Source organism: Desmodus rotundus, chromosome 12, assembly GCF_022682495.2.
Source record: "Desmodus rotundus isolate HL8 chromosome 12, HLdesRot8A.1, whole genome shotgun sequence".
Taxonomy (NCBI): Eukaryota; Metazoa; Chordata; class Mammalia; order Chiroptera; family Phyllostomidae; genus Desmodus; species Desmodus rotundus.
In genome coordinates, this window is record NC_071398.1 from 83680464 (window position 1) to 83698552 (window position 18089).

At 35.7% G+C, this 18089-nt stretch overlaps 1 protein-coding gene across 5 annotated transcripts in view; it reads left to right on the forward strand.

The window, feature by feature from the left end:
• SYT14 (synaptotagmin 14) overlaps positions 1–18089 on the forward strand; it is a 212205-nt gene that overhangs the window by 41479 nt on the left and 152637 nt on the right. For 2 of the 5 annotated variants that reach the window (XM_053915751.2, XM_053915749.2), the window contains exon 3: positions 14405–14569. In XM_053915751.2, coding sequence (XP_053771726.1) covers positions 14405–14569 — 165 coding nt within the window. Of the gene's footprint in view, positions 1–1946; positions 2018–8182; positions 8212–14404; positions 14570–16565; positions 17488–18089 lie in introns of those variants that run through there. The other 3 variants (XM_053915750.2, XM_045188329.3, XM_045188333.3) reach the window with 3 other exon arrangements.

Here is an 18089-nt window from a genome sequence, read left to right on the forward strand (position 1 = left end):
CAGGCAGGTTGTTAATCTCAATTCTCAAAGTTGTATATTTTTATAGCCTTTTCTGATAGCCTCTTTCTGTCTTAATCCCCACAGTATTTCTGTAGCCAGGGTTGCAGATGTCATTACAGGTCATTTTCTGTATTCTCTGATCTGAGAGTTCTTCTGCATTATGTGGTCTAAGCGACCTGTGTGTACTAGAACCTTAGCGGAATATCTTTTTGCCTTTTCTCCTATAGTATAACTTCATCCGTGGCAGAAGGCTTTCAAATATATGTTTAGTGAATTTGTTTGTTTCTTTCTGTACCTTTTTAGTGTTCTCAGTTTTATTTTGAAATTGAAGACCGTACTGCTTTAGTAAGAATCTGATTGATAGCACAATAATAGAAGGTTTAGTTTTCACCTGTTAGAAACTTTGCTGATTTCTATTTAACTTGTATTGTACCATTATTTATTTTTGATTTGTTCCTGACACATTTTACTGACCCAACCTAAAGGTTTCATTAACCTTTATTAGTATTTGGTCTTAGTGGGGTAGTAACTTAATTTTGCTTTGATGTATTATTTCTTCAATATATTGAGGTCCCTCGTGGGTCTTTCTTTTAATGAATGAGCAACCATACCCAACCTAGTGTTCCTAGGACCTTTTTTACAAAATTAATAACATATTCTCAATTCCTTCATCCAAGTTATTGGTAAAGGTATTACGTAACAGTTTATAGAGTGATTTTCTCTAATCTGACTATGAGACATTGAATTTTAGATGTAATGTTACATTCTTGTGTGCACATTCATTCTATGTATCTATCTATGAACCTTCCTACCTACTTACCTACCTATCTGTTACCCACATTTGGTTATTTTGGGTTCCCCAATATATAAATCAAGAGGCAGGACAGAGGAAAGGTGGGACCTCTGAACTGGATTGGGGACTGGCTCTGCTTAGTTGCTTTTATAAGCTGGGGACAAAGTGCGCTCGCACGTGGAATTTTCCACATGGCATTGGAGAAGCAGGTGGTTAGAAGGAAGATAGAATTCTGTATATTTTTGTGAGCAGGAAGTAGAGAGGTGGTGACATTCTTGTGGTTGGCTCATCAGTGTTTCTTCTTGCCACCTGGTGTCCTTGGGATCAAACTAGAGGCTGTGGGATGGCACCAGCTCTTTGTACTTTTTTTAAAGCCAGTGTCCTTGGGATCTCCGCCCCAGATTCCTATGCTCTCTCATTCCTATCTGCATATTTCAGCACTTAGTCACACACACAGCTGTTTGATGTTCCTTGACTTCAAGTTGCTGGGCTAGAAAAAGAATATTCAGTTAGGGAAGGAGTGACTTGAATGGCTTCTTTGGCCTGGTTGCCAATAAGTGCAAATATGATAAAACAGCAATGTTGGCACAAGGCAAAAAACCCAAAACTGGTTCTGTACCAGTGTGTGCTGGAGAGATAGCCTAGGAGGTATGATGTGCCATAAAGCCTCCTACTTACTTGGGCTTTCAAATCTTAACCTAGAATCTATACCCTATGTTCTAAGTTTGTTGATTAAGCAAATATTATTTTAGATAAAATTGTGAGGTTTATTTAGGAAAGCTAGACATCATATGTTTTCCTTGTCTGGGTAAGTAGTCATTCTTTTCACTGAAAGAAATCAGTAAGTTACCTTGACATATTTTTCTGAGACATAAAGGTTGCTACTTGGTGTCATGTGCTTTTCTAGATAATTGAAAATTGGTATTTTGATAACTTGGACTAATATTTTTCTCATATAGTTGCCAAGATTGTTTTAAAAAAATAACTGCCACTTTATTTACTTATTTATTTAAGAAGGGAAGGTGAGGGAGAAAGAGAGGAAGAGAAACATTGATGTGAGAAACATCTTTCGGTTGCCTCTCTTATGCAGCCCAACCAGGGACCATACCCACAATCCAGGCATGTGCCCTAACTGGAAATCAAGCTCTGGTGACCCTTCGCTTTGTGGGATGATGCCCAACCAACTGAGCCACACCAGTCAGGGCACTACTTTTCACAAAATCAGTAAGTAATATATGTTTTGTTAGATGATTGTGATATAAGGCCATGGTTTGGAAGGTCTCTTTCATTGGAAATAGAAGCATTAATGAAGCAAGTTCAGAAAAAGCATTTTTAAAATTAATATAGGACAGCGTGTGTGTGTTTATCCCTTAACGAGTTCGTGTGTGTGAGACATGTTCTTATTTCTACCAGAGTGATCTCATCACTTCCATAGTTAAAATACTTTACTGCATCCTCATTGAATCCTTAACAGTTTTTCTAAGGACTTCATGGTTTTGCCCTTGCTTGATATCCAGCTTTCTCTCTTGTCACTTTTCCAGCTTTTCTTCTGTTCCCTTAGTGTGTTATTATCTCTTGCCTGTGGGCCTTTTAATATAAATACTGTTCTTTCTTTTTGCTTTCTCCCTTGCTCTTTCTTATTCTAGAATCTTCCTATTTCAGTTTAGGAGTTACTTCCTCCTGGAAGTCTTCTCTTATCTCTAAAATCAAGGTTAAGTTCCCCTGTAGTAGTTTATTAAGTCTGAGTTCAGGGACCAGTTTGTTTTATTCAGACTTCACTCTTACTGCTTGGTATTTATTGAATAAATTACTGTACAGTTAGTACCTTTCAGACTTTTGCACTGAAAGAAAAGAGAACATTTATCCCCACGGGTACATAAAGATAACTACTAAAAGCATCAAAGTTTCTTAAAGTTTTGTATTACATTTTTTAAATTTCAGCAAAATCTTTATATTTTGTTTTTTTTAATCAATTTTAAAATATAAAGACCTTTTCTTATTAAATTATAACATCTTCCTAAATCTCCAACTAAAATAGACCCTACTGAAAGGTATGTCATGGTGTACCATCAAATTTTATTTCTCTGAACTTTATCAGTCTGTTGCTTTGCTTTGCTTTTTTGATTGGTAGATTCTTTCTTCAGCTGGTTCTCTTACAGTTGTTTTAGTTAACCTGTAACACCACTCCTTATTTTATAAAGCAATTTAAATTGAAATTAGTTCCTACTTCATTGGTTTAAAATGTGTATTTCCAACCTCTAAAGACCAAAACTCTGCTTCCTACTTGACTCTGCTCCAGCACGGCCATGCTTGCTCACTGGTTGCTCAGTAAATCTATCTGCAGCTGAAATTAGAGGGAATGTCTTAGAGCTCTTTTGCAAAGCTTTTAGAGTAATCTTTTTTAAAAAATTCAATTATTTTTGCCTTCATTATATCCGTTGGTATGCATGTCAATAAAAATGGTAGAAAGATATTACTTTGCAAAGTGGAGCTGCACATTCTTTATTCATCATGCACTGGGAATTCAAGTAAATAGTTACTAACATTCAAGTTTCTGTATGGAAGTAGGAACATAATGTGATGTGGAGCTTTTACCACCACTATCATGTGCTGGACCCATTTAGTGGTAATAAGAATACATAATGTGCTTTTAAGGTAGATGGACTTTTGATTGCATATTCAGATACAGTAAACCCATATGCCTTGAACTATGCAGTATTTTCATCAAAGACTCTGTATTCTCAAAATGGACCAAATTTTGGGGGGGGGGCGGAATTCTAAGGTGTTTTTAAAGTAAGCAAAGAATATTTTAATCATCAGGAAGAGAAGTAGTTAGAGACGACATCAGTAAGTGATGGACTAGAAGGTCACTTATCCCCCACCTCCACACACACAAATGATTAAACAACTACAGATGAAAATAGTTCAAGGAAAGCTCTGGAATACAGTGAAGAAGGTACAGCAATCCAGTGAAGCATAAAAACTGAGAAAAGACACATGGAAAAGTATAGGAAGCATTTTACTTGCATTACCTCATCCTTTAGTCCTGCAGAGCTTGTCACCAAGAGGGATTCCCTTGGCCATGACCTCCCTTTAGGGGGGAAAAGAATAGCAGAAAGACTCCAGCAACTTTCACCACTAGTATCAAAGAACCCATTAGCCCTTGCTACTGCCATGGACACTTGTAGCTTTTGCAACAGAGGACCTCTACAATCTTTGTAACACAGAGCAGATGAAGGAGCTTCCTGGAGTCAACCCCATTGTATCCCCCTGGAGCACATACCACTGTATCTCCCACTACCTCCCAGGAACAGAGCCTCACATGGGGTCTGGAGCCATCTCTGCTTCTCCCCACTCCCAGGCCAGAGCCAACATTATCCTTCTATCCCCCAACCCCCATTCTGGTGCCACTGTATTAATGCCCCAGGTCCTAGCTTCACAACCATTCTACATGCACCCAGAGACTGGGACTGTAGCTGATCTGTCTGTGCCTGCACCCCAGGCCTTGCTGCTGCTGCGGATGTACCAATATATCCATGCCTTGGACTCCATTTCCACCATTGAACTCATGTGAACACCCTGGGGTCAAGAGAGGTACTGTTGGCCACAACATTCTCTGACTGGGGATAAGGACAGCATAAGGATCCATCAGCATTTAAAATTGTCCAGTCAGAAGAGAAAAGAGAATAAAAAATAGTGAAGAAAGTCTATGGGATTTATGGGACACCATCAAGAGAGCCAGGGTATGCATTATTGCAGTAGGTGGTTGAGGGAGGGGATAGGGAGCTTTTTAAAATAATGATTAAAAACTTAACTAATTTGAGGAGGGAGATGGACATCCAGTTTCAGGAACCTGAAATGTTCTCAAATAGGATAATGCAAAGAAGACTATATTGAAAGACATTATAATCAAATTGTCAAAAGTCAATTACAAAGAATTTTGAAAGCAGCAAGAGGAAAGCAACTTGTCACATACAAGAGAACCCCTATAGGAAGGACTGTGAGCAGGTTTCTTGGCAGAGAAACCCTGCAGGCCAGGAGAGAGTAAGATGATACATTCAAGGAGCTGAAAGAAAAATCTTGCCAACCAAGAATACTGTACCTGAAAAAATATATATATTGTTAAACAGCCATGATAGTGAGATAAAGTCTTTTCCAGATAAGCAAAAACCAGAGATAATTTATCAACATTAGATCTGCTATACAAGAAATACTTAAGGAGTTCTTGAAATTAAAACAAAAACTCACTGAACATCAACACAAAAGCATATGAAAGCATAAATTAAATTTTATTAATGGACACATGATATAAAAAGCAAACTCCGACTATAAGAATGCAATTGGGGGAATAAAAGTATAGAGTTTCTGTATGCAATTAAAGTTAAATTGTCATAAACTTAAATGACTATAACTACAAGATATTTTAAGCAAACCTCAAGCTAACTGCAAAGATAAAATCTGAAATAGATGCATTAAGGATAAAGAGAAAAACTACAAAAAAATGATCAAATAACCAAGAAAGCCACCAAGAGAGGAAAAGAGGGTCAAAGCATCTGCATAACAGGTAGAAAATAACTAACGAAATGGTCATAGTAAGCCCTCACCTATCAAAAATTACCTTTATTTAAATAGATTATACTCACTAATCAAAAGACATAGCATGGCTGAGTGGATTAAAAAAACACGACTCAGCAATATGCTACCAATAAGAGACTCACTTCAGATTTAAAGACACATAATCTGAAGGTAAAGAGATGAAAAATATATATTTTATGCAAATAGTAACCAAAAGAATATAGGAATGGCTATACTTACCTCAGATAAAAGAGAATTTAAGACAAAAACTGACATGATCATGACCATACATGGAGGAAAAACCCTTAGGACTCAACAACAATAACAAAAAACTTTTAGAACTAATAAGTAAATTCAATAAAAGCTGTGGAACACAATATTAATATACAAAAATCAGTCATGTTTTTATACACATGCAAAAAATGAACTGTTGAAAAGCAAATTAGGAAAACAATCTTATTCACAGTAGCAACTAGAAGAATAAAATAATTAGAAAAAACATAACCAAAGAGGTAAAAGACTTGTACTCTAAAAAGTGGGTCATTGATGAAGGAAATTAAAGAAGATACATATAAATGGAAAGACATCCCCTGTTGATGGATTAGAGGAATTAATGTTGGTAAAATGTCCATGCCATGTAAAGTGACCTACAAATTCAGTGCAGTCCCTATCAAAATCTTAAAATTTGCTTGGAACCACAAAAGATCCCAAACAAGGAAATTTTAAGCTAGAAGAACAAAGCTGGAAGCATCGTACCAACTCATTTCAAACTATATTACAAAGCTATATTAATCAAAATAGCATAATACAGCATTTAAAAAGGCATATAGACCATGGAAAAATTAGAGAGCCCAGAACTAAATTTATGCATCTATAGTCAACTGTAGATGCATCCTTTTTCAACAAGGATGCCAAGAACAAATGAGGGTGAAGGAGATAGTCTTTCAGTGATAGTGTTGGGAAAATTGCATATCTACATACAGAGAAATGAACTAGGTAGGGTCCTTGTCTTACAGGCATATACAAAAATTACTCAAAAATGGATTAAAAACTTAACTTAACGTAAGACATGAAACTGTTAAACTACTGGGGGGAAACAGGGAAGAAGATTAACATTGATCGGGGGGGGTGATTTTTTTGATATACCATAAGCAAGATAATGAAAGCAAAAATAAAGAAGTGGGATTGCATGAAGTTTTAAAAAGCTTCTGCACAGCCAAGGAAACAGTCAACAGAATGAAAATGCAGTCTGTGGAATGGGAGAAAATATTTGCACACTGTACAGCTGATAAGAGGTTAATATCTAAAATATTACAACTGAAATCAACAAACAACAAGTGCTGGCGAGGATGTAGAGAAAAGGGAACCCTAGTGCACTGTTGGTGGGAATGCAGATTGGTGCAGCCACTGTGGAAAACAGTATGGAATTTCCTCAGAAAACTAAAAGTGAAACTGCCTTTTGACCCAGCAATTCCATTGTTGGGAATATACTCTAAGAATCCCAAAACACTAATTCAAAAGCATTTATGCACCCCAGTGTTCATAGCAGCACTATTTACAATAGCCAAGTGGTGGAAAAACAGCCTAAGTGCCCGTCAGTAAATGAGTGGATCAAAAAACTGGTACATTTACACAGTGGAATACTATGCAGCAGAAAGAAATAAGGAGCTCCTATCTTTTGCAACAGCATGAATAGAATTGGGGAATATTGTGCTAAGTGAAATAAGCCAGAGGGTGAAAGATAAATACCAAATGATCTCACTTATAAAAGGGATCTAATGAACAAAATTAATGAGCAAAGTAGAACCAGAGACATGGAAACATGACTGACAGTGGCCATAGGGGAGTGGAGAGGGGGATACTGGTGGAAAGAAGGGGCATGGACTAGGCCAGGGACATGTGTGAATGACCCGTGGACATAGACAACAGTGTGGGGATTGACTGTGGGAGTGGGGGCGGTGCTGGGATGAGGAAGGCAAAGGGGGAAAAATTGGGACAACTGTAATACAATAACAATAAAAAAATAAAATAATTTGACTTAGGATTTTTTGTTGCTATAATGATATTGAATGAAATTTCAATTTATTACATGGTACTTAAAAGAAATATTGTTTCAATCTGGTTTGACATTTGAAACAAGTTGGGTAGAATTTATTTTATCAACTTTGTCAGGTAACTTTTCCAAGAGGGCAGTTTTATTTCTGAAATTCTAGGCATCACTGCCATCCGTGCCTTCCCCTCTGTTGCCCCTTCAGGTAACTCAGCAATGGATTGTATCACTTCTGAGTAAATGCTTGTTTTTCCTTTAACTTATTTTTAAAATTGAAATTGAGCTAATAGTTATGTATTATTATATTCCTTTCTTCGATTTGTATGCTGTCTTTCCAGCTTTGCATTTTTTACATCACATTGTAGAAATTTCAAGGAAGATTTTATTTATGGAAGCAGTTGAGATGTTCCAAAAGGAAATTTTAACATATCAAATTAATCTTTTATCTTTCTTCATTGTTTCATGGAAATACTGATAAATTCTCTATTTTATGTTCAAAGTAAAGCAAAACAAATTGTGGAATTTTTCTGATTAGGATATCAGAAAAATACTTAATACTTTACGAAATAAAAAGTTTTTTATTTTTACTGTTACCAGTATTTGTTTCATAATGGGCAGAAGTGAAAGTATTTTATCAAACATGCAGGTTGACTTCTTACATAGTTTGCATTTTATTCAAGAGATAGAATTGCAGCTATGATGAATTATTAACGTCTGCATGACATGTAGTTGGAGCACTAGTGTTCCATGCCCAGCAGGTCAGATCAGCGGTGCAGACCTCTCGGTGCAAATTGTAAGTTGTTTCTTTTCATCCTTTCTTTTTAAAAGCATTATAACAAGCATAGGCACTTTCTATTTAAATTCGCATATGAAATGTAATGGCTAGAATGGTTTTGTAAAATTTATCCTATAATTTATCATTTGTTTTGATAAAAATAAGCTTTATTTAGCGAAGAATATTGTACAAATAGATACTGAAAATACGTTGACTTAATAAGTATTTCCCTTGTACTTAATTTTATGTATATCCTAGTATTTTTTAATAAACTTTACATAGAAAATGTTCTTTTGTGATAAAATGACAGGTAGAATTTAGGTGAATTCTGCAATACTTCCAAGTCAAAATGGATTTGCTCTTGCTTTTATTTTGTAAGACTATGTTGTCATTTTCTGTCTGTGGTCAATTTATTTGTAGACGGTAAAATGAATTTTACTGCTAATTACTTAAGCTTGAATTTTGATAAAAATGGTAGTTTTTAAACAAATTTATCTTTTCTAAATGTATGTATAGCTATTTCTAAATATATAGTAAAGAGAGAAGGCCTGCTAAGTAAGTAGATAAATAATCATTAATCTTTGATAAGCTAACTTTGTCATTTTCTGGTGACATTATTGTACCTTGTGCCCTGTTTTACTTTTCAGAATTGTCTTTAGATATTTCATAAATAAAGAAGCTCATGGAGCTCACAGAAACATTACCTGTATTTCTGTTGAGCATTACTAATGAACATCCACTTATTTTACAGAATAACTCCCGTTTTTAAGCTTTTATTTACTTTATTAACTTTTCAAACATGACATATTAATAAGGGTGTATCATTGGTTTGGGTTTCTAAGCATGTGCTAAAGTTTATTTCAGAATATTTTGAAAATCATCTTGAATATAAAATTATGATTCCAGTTTTATAACGTATGTATTTATTTTGAGAAAGCTGAAATCTTTTGCTCTCTCTTAACATATATGAAAGATAAACTATAAAATACCTTTCATAATATATGTAGTAAGCTGTATACTTTGATCACGTAGCTTTCCCTTCCTTTTTATATTGCGGGCTGGCAGATACGGAGGCAGTGTTGCTTGGTTGGTGTTTAAGACCATGGGCTCTGGAGTCAGAATGTCTGGGTTCAAATCCGGATTCTGTCATTTCCTAGATTTGTGATCTTAGACTAGCTAATTAGTCTCCAGGCCGCAGTTTACTAATCTAAAGACGAGGATAATGGATAGTGCTTAACTATCACGAAATTGTTTTGAGCATTAAAGTTTAAAATGGAACAAAGAATAACTGCCTGGCAAATAAGGAGCAGTGGGGATTAATATTTAACATTTTGGCAACAGGAGTCGGTGCGCCTGCATTCAAATCAAGATCCTATCCCTGAATAACACTTTTAAGATCTCACAAATTCTGCTTTTCCTGAGCTTCAATACCCATATTTATAGAATTGAGTTATATTGAGGTTGTAGCTGTGTGCAGTTAAAAGATTTTTGAAGGTTCTCCTTAAGTGTTGTTTACTTGTCTGCAGTGTATGATCTAGAATATTTGAAAAAAGTATGTTTATGGGTGGATAGATTGACCAGAATCTTGAAATATTTATGCTGTATAAGCGGACTCATAAGATAAATAGAATTTTGGAGGTAAATTTCCCTCTTATCCTGGATGAGAACACATTTTATATTACTGAGGTCCGAGTTAGTATAATTTTAATTTTTTGATGATGTTACAGCATTCATGTCTTTAGTTTTAACTTTTTTTGTATTTCTGTTGCAGTTTTATGCACAAGTGGGATTTATCAAATGTTTTTATACTTTAGAATTGTTACTGGCCAACTTCTGGTATCGTGTCATTTAAAGTAAATATTCTAATCCTGAGATAAAAATGAAAATAGGAGTCTGAAGCTTTTTAATACTTTCCTGTTAGAAGATATGTTACTTGTTTTTTGTCTACAACCATATTATCATTAAACATTGTCAGTGTGTAAAATCTCTTCAAGGCATACAACTGTAATTGAATAACAATAAAAATTAAAAAAAAAAATCTCTTCAGTGAATGCAGAGAGCGGACGTTCCGTCAGGCAGTGGGTGAGGAGGGAGTCATGTGCGCAGTGTGCTTACATCAGACATCTTTCGTCTTTTCCTGGTGGGGAGGGTTTCTTTAAATTTGTCCAGTGTCACAGCATGTGTTTATCTGAACTTTTGTAAAGTAGGAGATTTACCATTCATAAAGCCTAGTACCTATCATTTGCCAGTTTGGCTTGTATTTAGTCAGTGAAGTCTTTCCCATGGCATAGGATAAGCAAAGGGAAGACTCCCAAATCTTTTATACCTAACCTGACCTTCTCCAGAGCCCTATGCTCATGCGTCCCTCTCTTTACGGCCACAACGGAAACATTTTGCTGGTGTTTCTAATGCACCGTGTCAAACACTAGGTCTGCCTCTCTCCTTCTACTTCCCTCTTAGCCCCAGTTGCCTAAACCACATGCCTTATACTTTTTTCATTTGGTTAATGGTGTTACGTTACTATTTACTTGAGCTAGAAGCTTTAGAATTATCCTAAACTTTTCTTTATTCACATTCTCTACATTGGGTTATTATCAGTTTTCCTTGAACAGAGACTAGAATTCCCTTTTTTGCCACTACTGCTACCACTTGATTTAAAAACTCATATTTTTGTCACCACTCACTTCCTAACGTATTTTGAATTCCTAATTGTTTTAAGCAAAATAAGTATAAAATTGTACTTTATACTATGTTTTATAAAGTATAAAGTATTTTAGTATAAAGTATAGTATAAAGTATAGTATACTTTATACTATACTATATAGTATAGTATACTTTATACTATACTATATAGTATAGTATACTTTATACTATACTATATAGTATAGTATACTTTATACTATATTTTATATTAAGTATAAAAGATTTATGATGCTATTGAAGGTTCTTTGACATTTTGGACCTTGCTTTCATCTCCAGTCACAGTTCTCCTGGTATATATTTGTGTGTTTCCTGAACACACATTCACTCATTTATAAATGTTTATGTGATGTCAGCTACACACATTGTACTGGGCGCTTTGAGAATACAGAGGTAAGAAAGACAGCTGTGACTGTGCCCCTTCAGTGCCCATGAATGCATGCGCATCGTTTCCGTGTCCTTGACCAGGCCATTTCATTCGCCCTTTCACTGTTTCATAGAGTTCTGTTCATTTTTAATGGCCTGTGCCAGTGTCACATCCTTCCTGAAGCATTCGTAACTTCCCCAGGTAGTATTTCTTCTTTGTGTTCCAGTAATACTTTATACTCATGCTTCTGTTACAGCACTAACCCTGTTGTACTTGTTTATAGTTGATGTTTTCCCCTAGACCGAATGTAAAAATGGGAAGGAGGGGGATGAAAGAGGAACATGGAAATAAGGATTGAGGCAAGAAGGGAAGGAGAGAAGGAAAATAGGAGAAGTGGTATGAGCAGTAGTTAAAAACCCAGACCCTGGAGTCAGACAGGGTTTGAATCCTGCCTCTTCCTTCTACTCACTGGCTGGGCACGTTATTTAATATATTTGTACCACAATTTATAATGGGGATGATACTAGTATAACTGTGAAGACTAAAAGTTAACATATGTAAAGTGTTCAAAGCAGTGAGTAGCACATGATATATGCTCTGTTTGTTGTTATTTTTATTAGCAGTAGCTAGTCTTCTTAAATTAGATGAGCTGTATTTTTTCTGTGTTAGTTTTCTAAGAAGTGGGAGGTTTTCAAGCTGTGTATTATCTAACCCTATGTGTTCACTTAAGGCATCAAATTTTATGAGTGGTAAAGGGGAGCTCCTGTACATGTCTGCTATTTATGGTATAATATTGAATATAGATACATTGAGCATTGTGCTCTTTTATAAAGTATATCGAGCATTTTGCCTCTTCATACCAGGTTCTGTCTTGCTTCTAACCTTCCTGTCTTTTAGAAACCCTGATAATTCTTTGTGTTCATTATTATCTCATCCTTTTGGGTTGATGCGTTCCACTGCTTTTGTCATGTATCTTCTGTCCTTTTATTAAAATACTGTTCTCTTTCCTTATCATTCTTCAGCCTGGAAGTGAGAGGGGCAGGGCACAGTTGTCTCCTTGGTTTGGGTATCAAGACCTGTTCCTCGCATCAGCCTGATGTTCATGTAGCACTTCCACCATTCTTGTCACCCCCCCTCACTCCTCATCGTCCCTCTCTTACACTGTCATTCTTTGCTCCACCCTCTGTGACAATACTATTGGCCCAACTTGAATAGATACAGTGTCATATCATTTCTGCACCTGGGATGCCTGGCTCTTACAAATGAAGAAAATCTAGGAGATGAAAGCGCTCATCGCTGAATGGTTGGTGACTTTATTTTAAAAAGTGGGTTAGATGCTAATTGTCATGGGTCTTCTGATTAAGAAAAGAATCTTGAGGGAGATGACATTTTAGTTGCTGTTTGAGCAGCGGAGGAAGAAAGAGTAGGTTGTAGAGGGTATTTGAAGCTTAGGCTTTATTCTCAACTAATATTGAGTATTATACTGATGGCACTGGTGATACGAAAATTTAGTACCTGTTAACTGCAAATGATTGGTGTAGTGACAAATAATGCAGATGTTGAAAGGAAAGAGCGGGGGTTGCTGAGTACTGAAGAAGTTGGAGGAGATTTGTGTTTTCATGCTAATAAATCTCTGGATGATTTCATGTATTCTTTTAAATAAAATTTTTAAAAAGTTCTATGTATTAATTTTAGAGAGAGAGAGGAAGGGCAGGAGAGAGAAGCATTGACTTGTTGTACTTGTTTCTGCGCTCACTGGTTGCTTCCTGCATCTGTCCTGACTTGAGATCGAGCCCACAGCCTTGGCATCTTAGGATGATGCTCTAACCAGCTGAGCTGCCTGGTCAGGGCTGATTTCATGTATTCTTTTGAGATCAGATTCTTTGAATCCGATAGTTCATTATAACAAAGTTTCATGGAGTTTCTAGAATATACAGTGATCTCTTATCTCTGCATCTTTGCACTTGCTGTTTCTTCTGCCTGGAATCGTGTTAACTCAGGTAATTCTGACTAATTCTTAAAATCTAATCGTAGAGGTCACTACTTTCAGAAAAGTGTACTTGATCTTTCGACACTGGATTAAGTGTTTCTCTAGGTCTCGTAGTCCCTGTTCTTCCCCTCTTTGTGCCTTGTTGTAACTGCTTTCACCAGACTCGTTCATGGAAGACAGAAACTGTGTACATGATAACATTTGGTGTATGGCTGCTGCTCCAAAAATATTGGTTAGGTTGGTCGAATGGATGAGTGGGATATGGTAGAGAGGAGACTTGCTCATTCCAGGCAAGGGGAAGAAATGGAAAAAACCAGGGTTTGTGGTAATAACATGTAGCTGATTCTGAGGCAATGAGTAGAACCATTTGATTGGAGTATAATATTGAAAAGAGAGGCTGGGGCTTTGAAGGTCAAGTCAAGTCCAGAGTTCATTCAATAAAAAAAAGGGCCACTGAAGCTTTTAGAGATAAGAATAATGATATACATTCTTATCTCTAAAACACACGACCCCCCGCCCCCCCACTGCCCTGGCTGGTATGGCTCAGTTGGTTGGAGCGTCGACCCATAGACCAAAAGATCGTGGGTTTGATTCCTGGTCAGGGCACGGATCCAGGTTGTGGGTTTGATCCCCCTGTTGGGGCACATACAACAAAGCAGCCAACCTACATTTCTCTCCCACGTCCACGTTTCTCTCTTTCTCTCTCTCTCTCTGTCTCTCCGCCCCTTGCAATTAAAAAATGGCCTTGAGTGAAGATTAAAAGAAAAAGAATAATTATATACATTCTTACAAATTTGATTAATATACTCATGCATGGGAAATATTTTTTGTAATTTTTGTGTTAAAATTTTTGTAATACTGTTCAATGAACTAAACAAAACTGCATAATTTGTATTCTCTTGTCTTTTAAGATTGTTCCAATGTAATTTCTAGGGGAACTTTTAGAAGAGTTGAATAAATGCTGTTGAGTGAATCGAACAATTCATTAAACTGTGCAATTTGTTTTTCTCATAAACTAAACTCTTCTGAACTTTGATAGTTTAAAAATATAATTCAAATAAGATAGTAATATAACATTTCTCTGGGGGTTTCCTTCTTATTTGTGGCTTAAAGAGGAATAAATGCTTACAGCTGTGACTTTTTTTTTTCTCTAGTATCTCCAGAGGCAGTTGGATTTTTGTCAGCTGTTGGGGTGTTTATTATCTTGATGCTGCTCCTTTTTCTCTATATTAATAAGAAGTTCTGTTTTGAAAATGTTGGCGGGTTTCCAGATCTTGGTTCAGGATACAGTACAAGGAAGAATTCACAAGATAAAATTTGTAAGTACCATCACTGTTTCTCTTGTTTGTTCTTTATATCTGTACTATCCTATTATTTTATGAATATATAATAAATAGTTTGGTTTTAACATACTGTAAACTAACATTTGAACCACTGTTCTGTGAGAGTAAAAGGTTGTTAAGTATATTAGGTTCAGTTGTCTTTCCGTTGCCCACAAATTGCTAATATATTGCATAAAGGTAGATTGATACCATTACAAAGTAACTTTTATTTTTCATATATAAGATTTACTCTTTAGACTGTAATACAAATAGATACACTTTAAGAAGAAGGGAATGTCTTATTACTTTATATAGCTTAAATCTCTTATCCAAATAACTCTCCAGTTAGCCTTTTTCCCCATGTCCCTAGAAGGCTTTTGAAAGTATTCACCCTTTCCTTTACCTGCTGTTGAAATCTCAGTGGATAAGTACTTTTATTGTTTGGAGAAGGTTATTTTTTTTTTAAAGCAACTTAGTGTATAGTTAAAGTCCAGTTTTGAGATTAGTGCTCTTCTCCCTTGTCGGCATCACAGGCATTGTACAACTTACTGTTCCTCCATACCAACCAGGAAAGATGAGGCTCCATGTTCTTTCTCTTACGGAGAAGTTTTCCTCGGAGTTATTTTTTAAAAGTTACTGAGTTCTTTGCTATTTCCAATGATTGGATTATGTAGATGGTAACAGAAAAAACTTGACAATTATAAAGGCATTCATTTAGAAGAATTTTGAGGAGTTGTAGCAGAGAAACTTTGCTTTTCTTGTCTATGTACATATGGTTTTTTTCTGTTAATTTAAAAAGCGATAGCCTCATTGTTTGTTAAAATCTGTTATTGAATTTCATCTGTGACTCGCATTAGTAAGCTGTAGAACTTTATGTGGTTTGATTTATTTCTCATAATTCAGTCCTGCTTTTTGATCATTTGTTTAGAAGGAACCGGCTAAAGATCCCTCTTTGGGCAGCCCCCGGTAATTCTCTGGTTCAGCGTTTCCGATGTTTCTTTGGTCTCATGACCCATTTACATTCTTAAAAATTATCGAGGACCCCAGAGGGCTTCTGCTTATAAGTTGTATCTATTGATATGTAGCATATTAGAAGTTAAAGCTGAGAAAATGTAAAAAGATTTTTAACAATTTATTTAAAAAACAATAAGTCTATTACATATTAATATAAATATTTTTAATGAAGCAGTATATTTGTTAAAACAAAAAAAAATTGGTGAGAAGAGTGACATTGGTTAAATTTTTGGAAAATCTCTAATGACTGGCATAGAAGAAACATCTCCTTCCCCATTGAGTCTGTCACGTAGCCTCTGGAAGACTCCTGTGTTCGTTTGTGAGCAAATGAAAGTAAAAAAGCTAAATACTGTATCTTCGTATTGGAATTATAAAAATAGTTTTGACCTTGAGGATCCATTGGAAAGGTCTCAGGGACCTTCTTAATTTTTCTGAGCCTCTTTTTCTTTCACTTACTAAATAGGAATAAAAAATGTTTCCCTCCTAGAATTATTGTAAGATTAAATAAGGTAAAGAGATATGTATATTTCTCCATAATATTTTTCTTTATTTGAAACGATACTGGTAGTTTGTTAATAAGATAGGGTAGTTCCCCTATTAATAAATGAACTAAAAGTATGTAATAAAAATCCTTTTTATACTTCTTCTTGCAGGTATAGAATTAAAAACCAATAGTATTTGAGGGGAAAATATTGTCTTGCTGCTGTTATGATAGCTATGGAGTGGGAAAAAATATCATTGCCTTTAAAGCAAGTGGTTTGATTTTTATTTTTTTTTCGGAAGAGTCTTTGCTTCGACGTGTTTCTTCCAATGCATAATGCATCTACATACAGATTTAAAAAGCCACAATATGAAATACTAATATCAAGCTCATGAGTAACAACATTTAAGTAAATGTTAAATTGAGATTCCAAAGTGGTTGATATTTTGAGAAGAGAAAATTTCGGGATTGCACCTTGTAGGGACAGGAAAATAGAACATGGCATTTTTCAGAAATTTGCAGCAGAATCTGCCTTCGGTGTCCTCTCTGGTGGACACAATCAGTAATGCTGTAGAAGATCTGACCACTGCTGTTGGGGAGGTCGGCTGTACTTTATCTGATGTGGTTACTGAACAGGTAACAAGCATGATGAATGGCTTTCGCCCAGAAGAGGAAAGCTCTTCAGCAGCGGAAGTTGTAGATACTTTTAAACAAGAAAACGCCACATTACCAGGAATCTCCAAAGACATGAATTGTCAGAAAACACCATCCAGTTCAGAGCACAGAGCAAATCAAAGAGATTATTACAATACTTCAGTTTCACAGAGGCAAGGTCAAGGAGTGAGTGAAGAAAGAGTGCTTAAACATATTAATGATAGGCAACAGACAGAATCAGAGTATCAAGAGACCAGTAATGCTGGCAGTTCTTTGGAAGGCCACGTGAGTGATGCTGGGATATCACTTACGAAGCAGAATGCAAAGGCAGGATCTCCTGGTCAAGAACTTGGACATACTGACAGATACAAAAAAAATGGATTAGGAATTTCTAGTAATAGTGGGAATGATTTAAAGGAAGTAAGGTATCAAGAAATGAAAGAAAATCATTTAAAGAAAGCTGAAAAACATATTAAAAGTAAAGGGTCCAAAGGGTATGAGTGTTCAGGAAATGAATGCTTTCCAAAAGACATTTTGGCAAGCAATAGACCTGGGATGCAGAACTCCATTATGAAAGATGGGCATCCAGCCCCATCAACTGATTCTAAAGATAAGTTACGTGGAAAAGTCAAAGAACGAATAAATCCAACAAAATGCTACAAAGTGAAAGGAGACATAAAAACAAAGAAAAATGAAGCCATTTCTGCCAAAAAAGGAACAGCAAAGAATAAAGATGAAAAATATTCTAAGATAAAACCAGAAAAAGGTGAGGTCTCCTTATGTGGGTTTGAGTGATAAAATTTCTCTTGACTTTTGAAATTAGGAAAATACAATCCAAATTTCCGAACTTTCCTATATATTCCTGTATATGTGTTTTGACCTTTCTTGAACCTTCTTACTGGGAGACGTTTTTACAGTCATTCATTTTTTCCCTCACATCATTTCAAGAGTATTGATGCTATGTCTATACCTCTAAGTTAAGTATTGACCCTGGTCCCTGCATTATTTGGCCTATTTTTCAGCAGCCTTAAGTTTTCTTAATGTCTGTTTATTTTAAACCAGAAACTCCATGGTTTTCTTAAGTAGTGTACATCCTTTAATTGGAGTTTATTTGCTGTGCTATAGTTGCATTTTAAAATTTTACATTTTTGCAACTAACCCTAAGTCCTTTGTATAGTGTTGCTCTTCAGATCTATCCCAGTAAGGATGTATATCAAGTATTTTATATTTTATTTTATTGAGTAACATGCTTCCGGCTATGTGTCTGTTCATTCAGCCATACAGTAAGAATTATGTGATGGTTCTGTGTCTACAGTGAGTACACATGAACAATGTATGATTACTCATGAGTTCTCTGTAGAGCAGTAA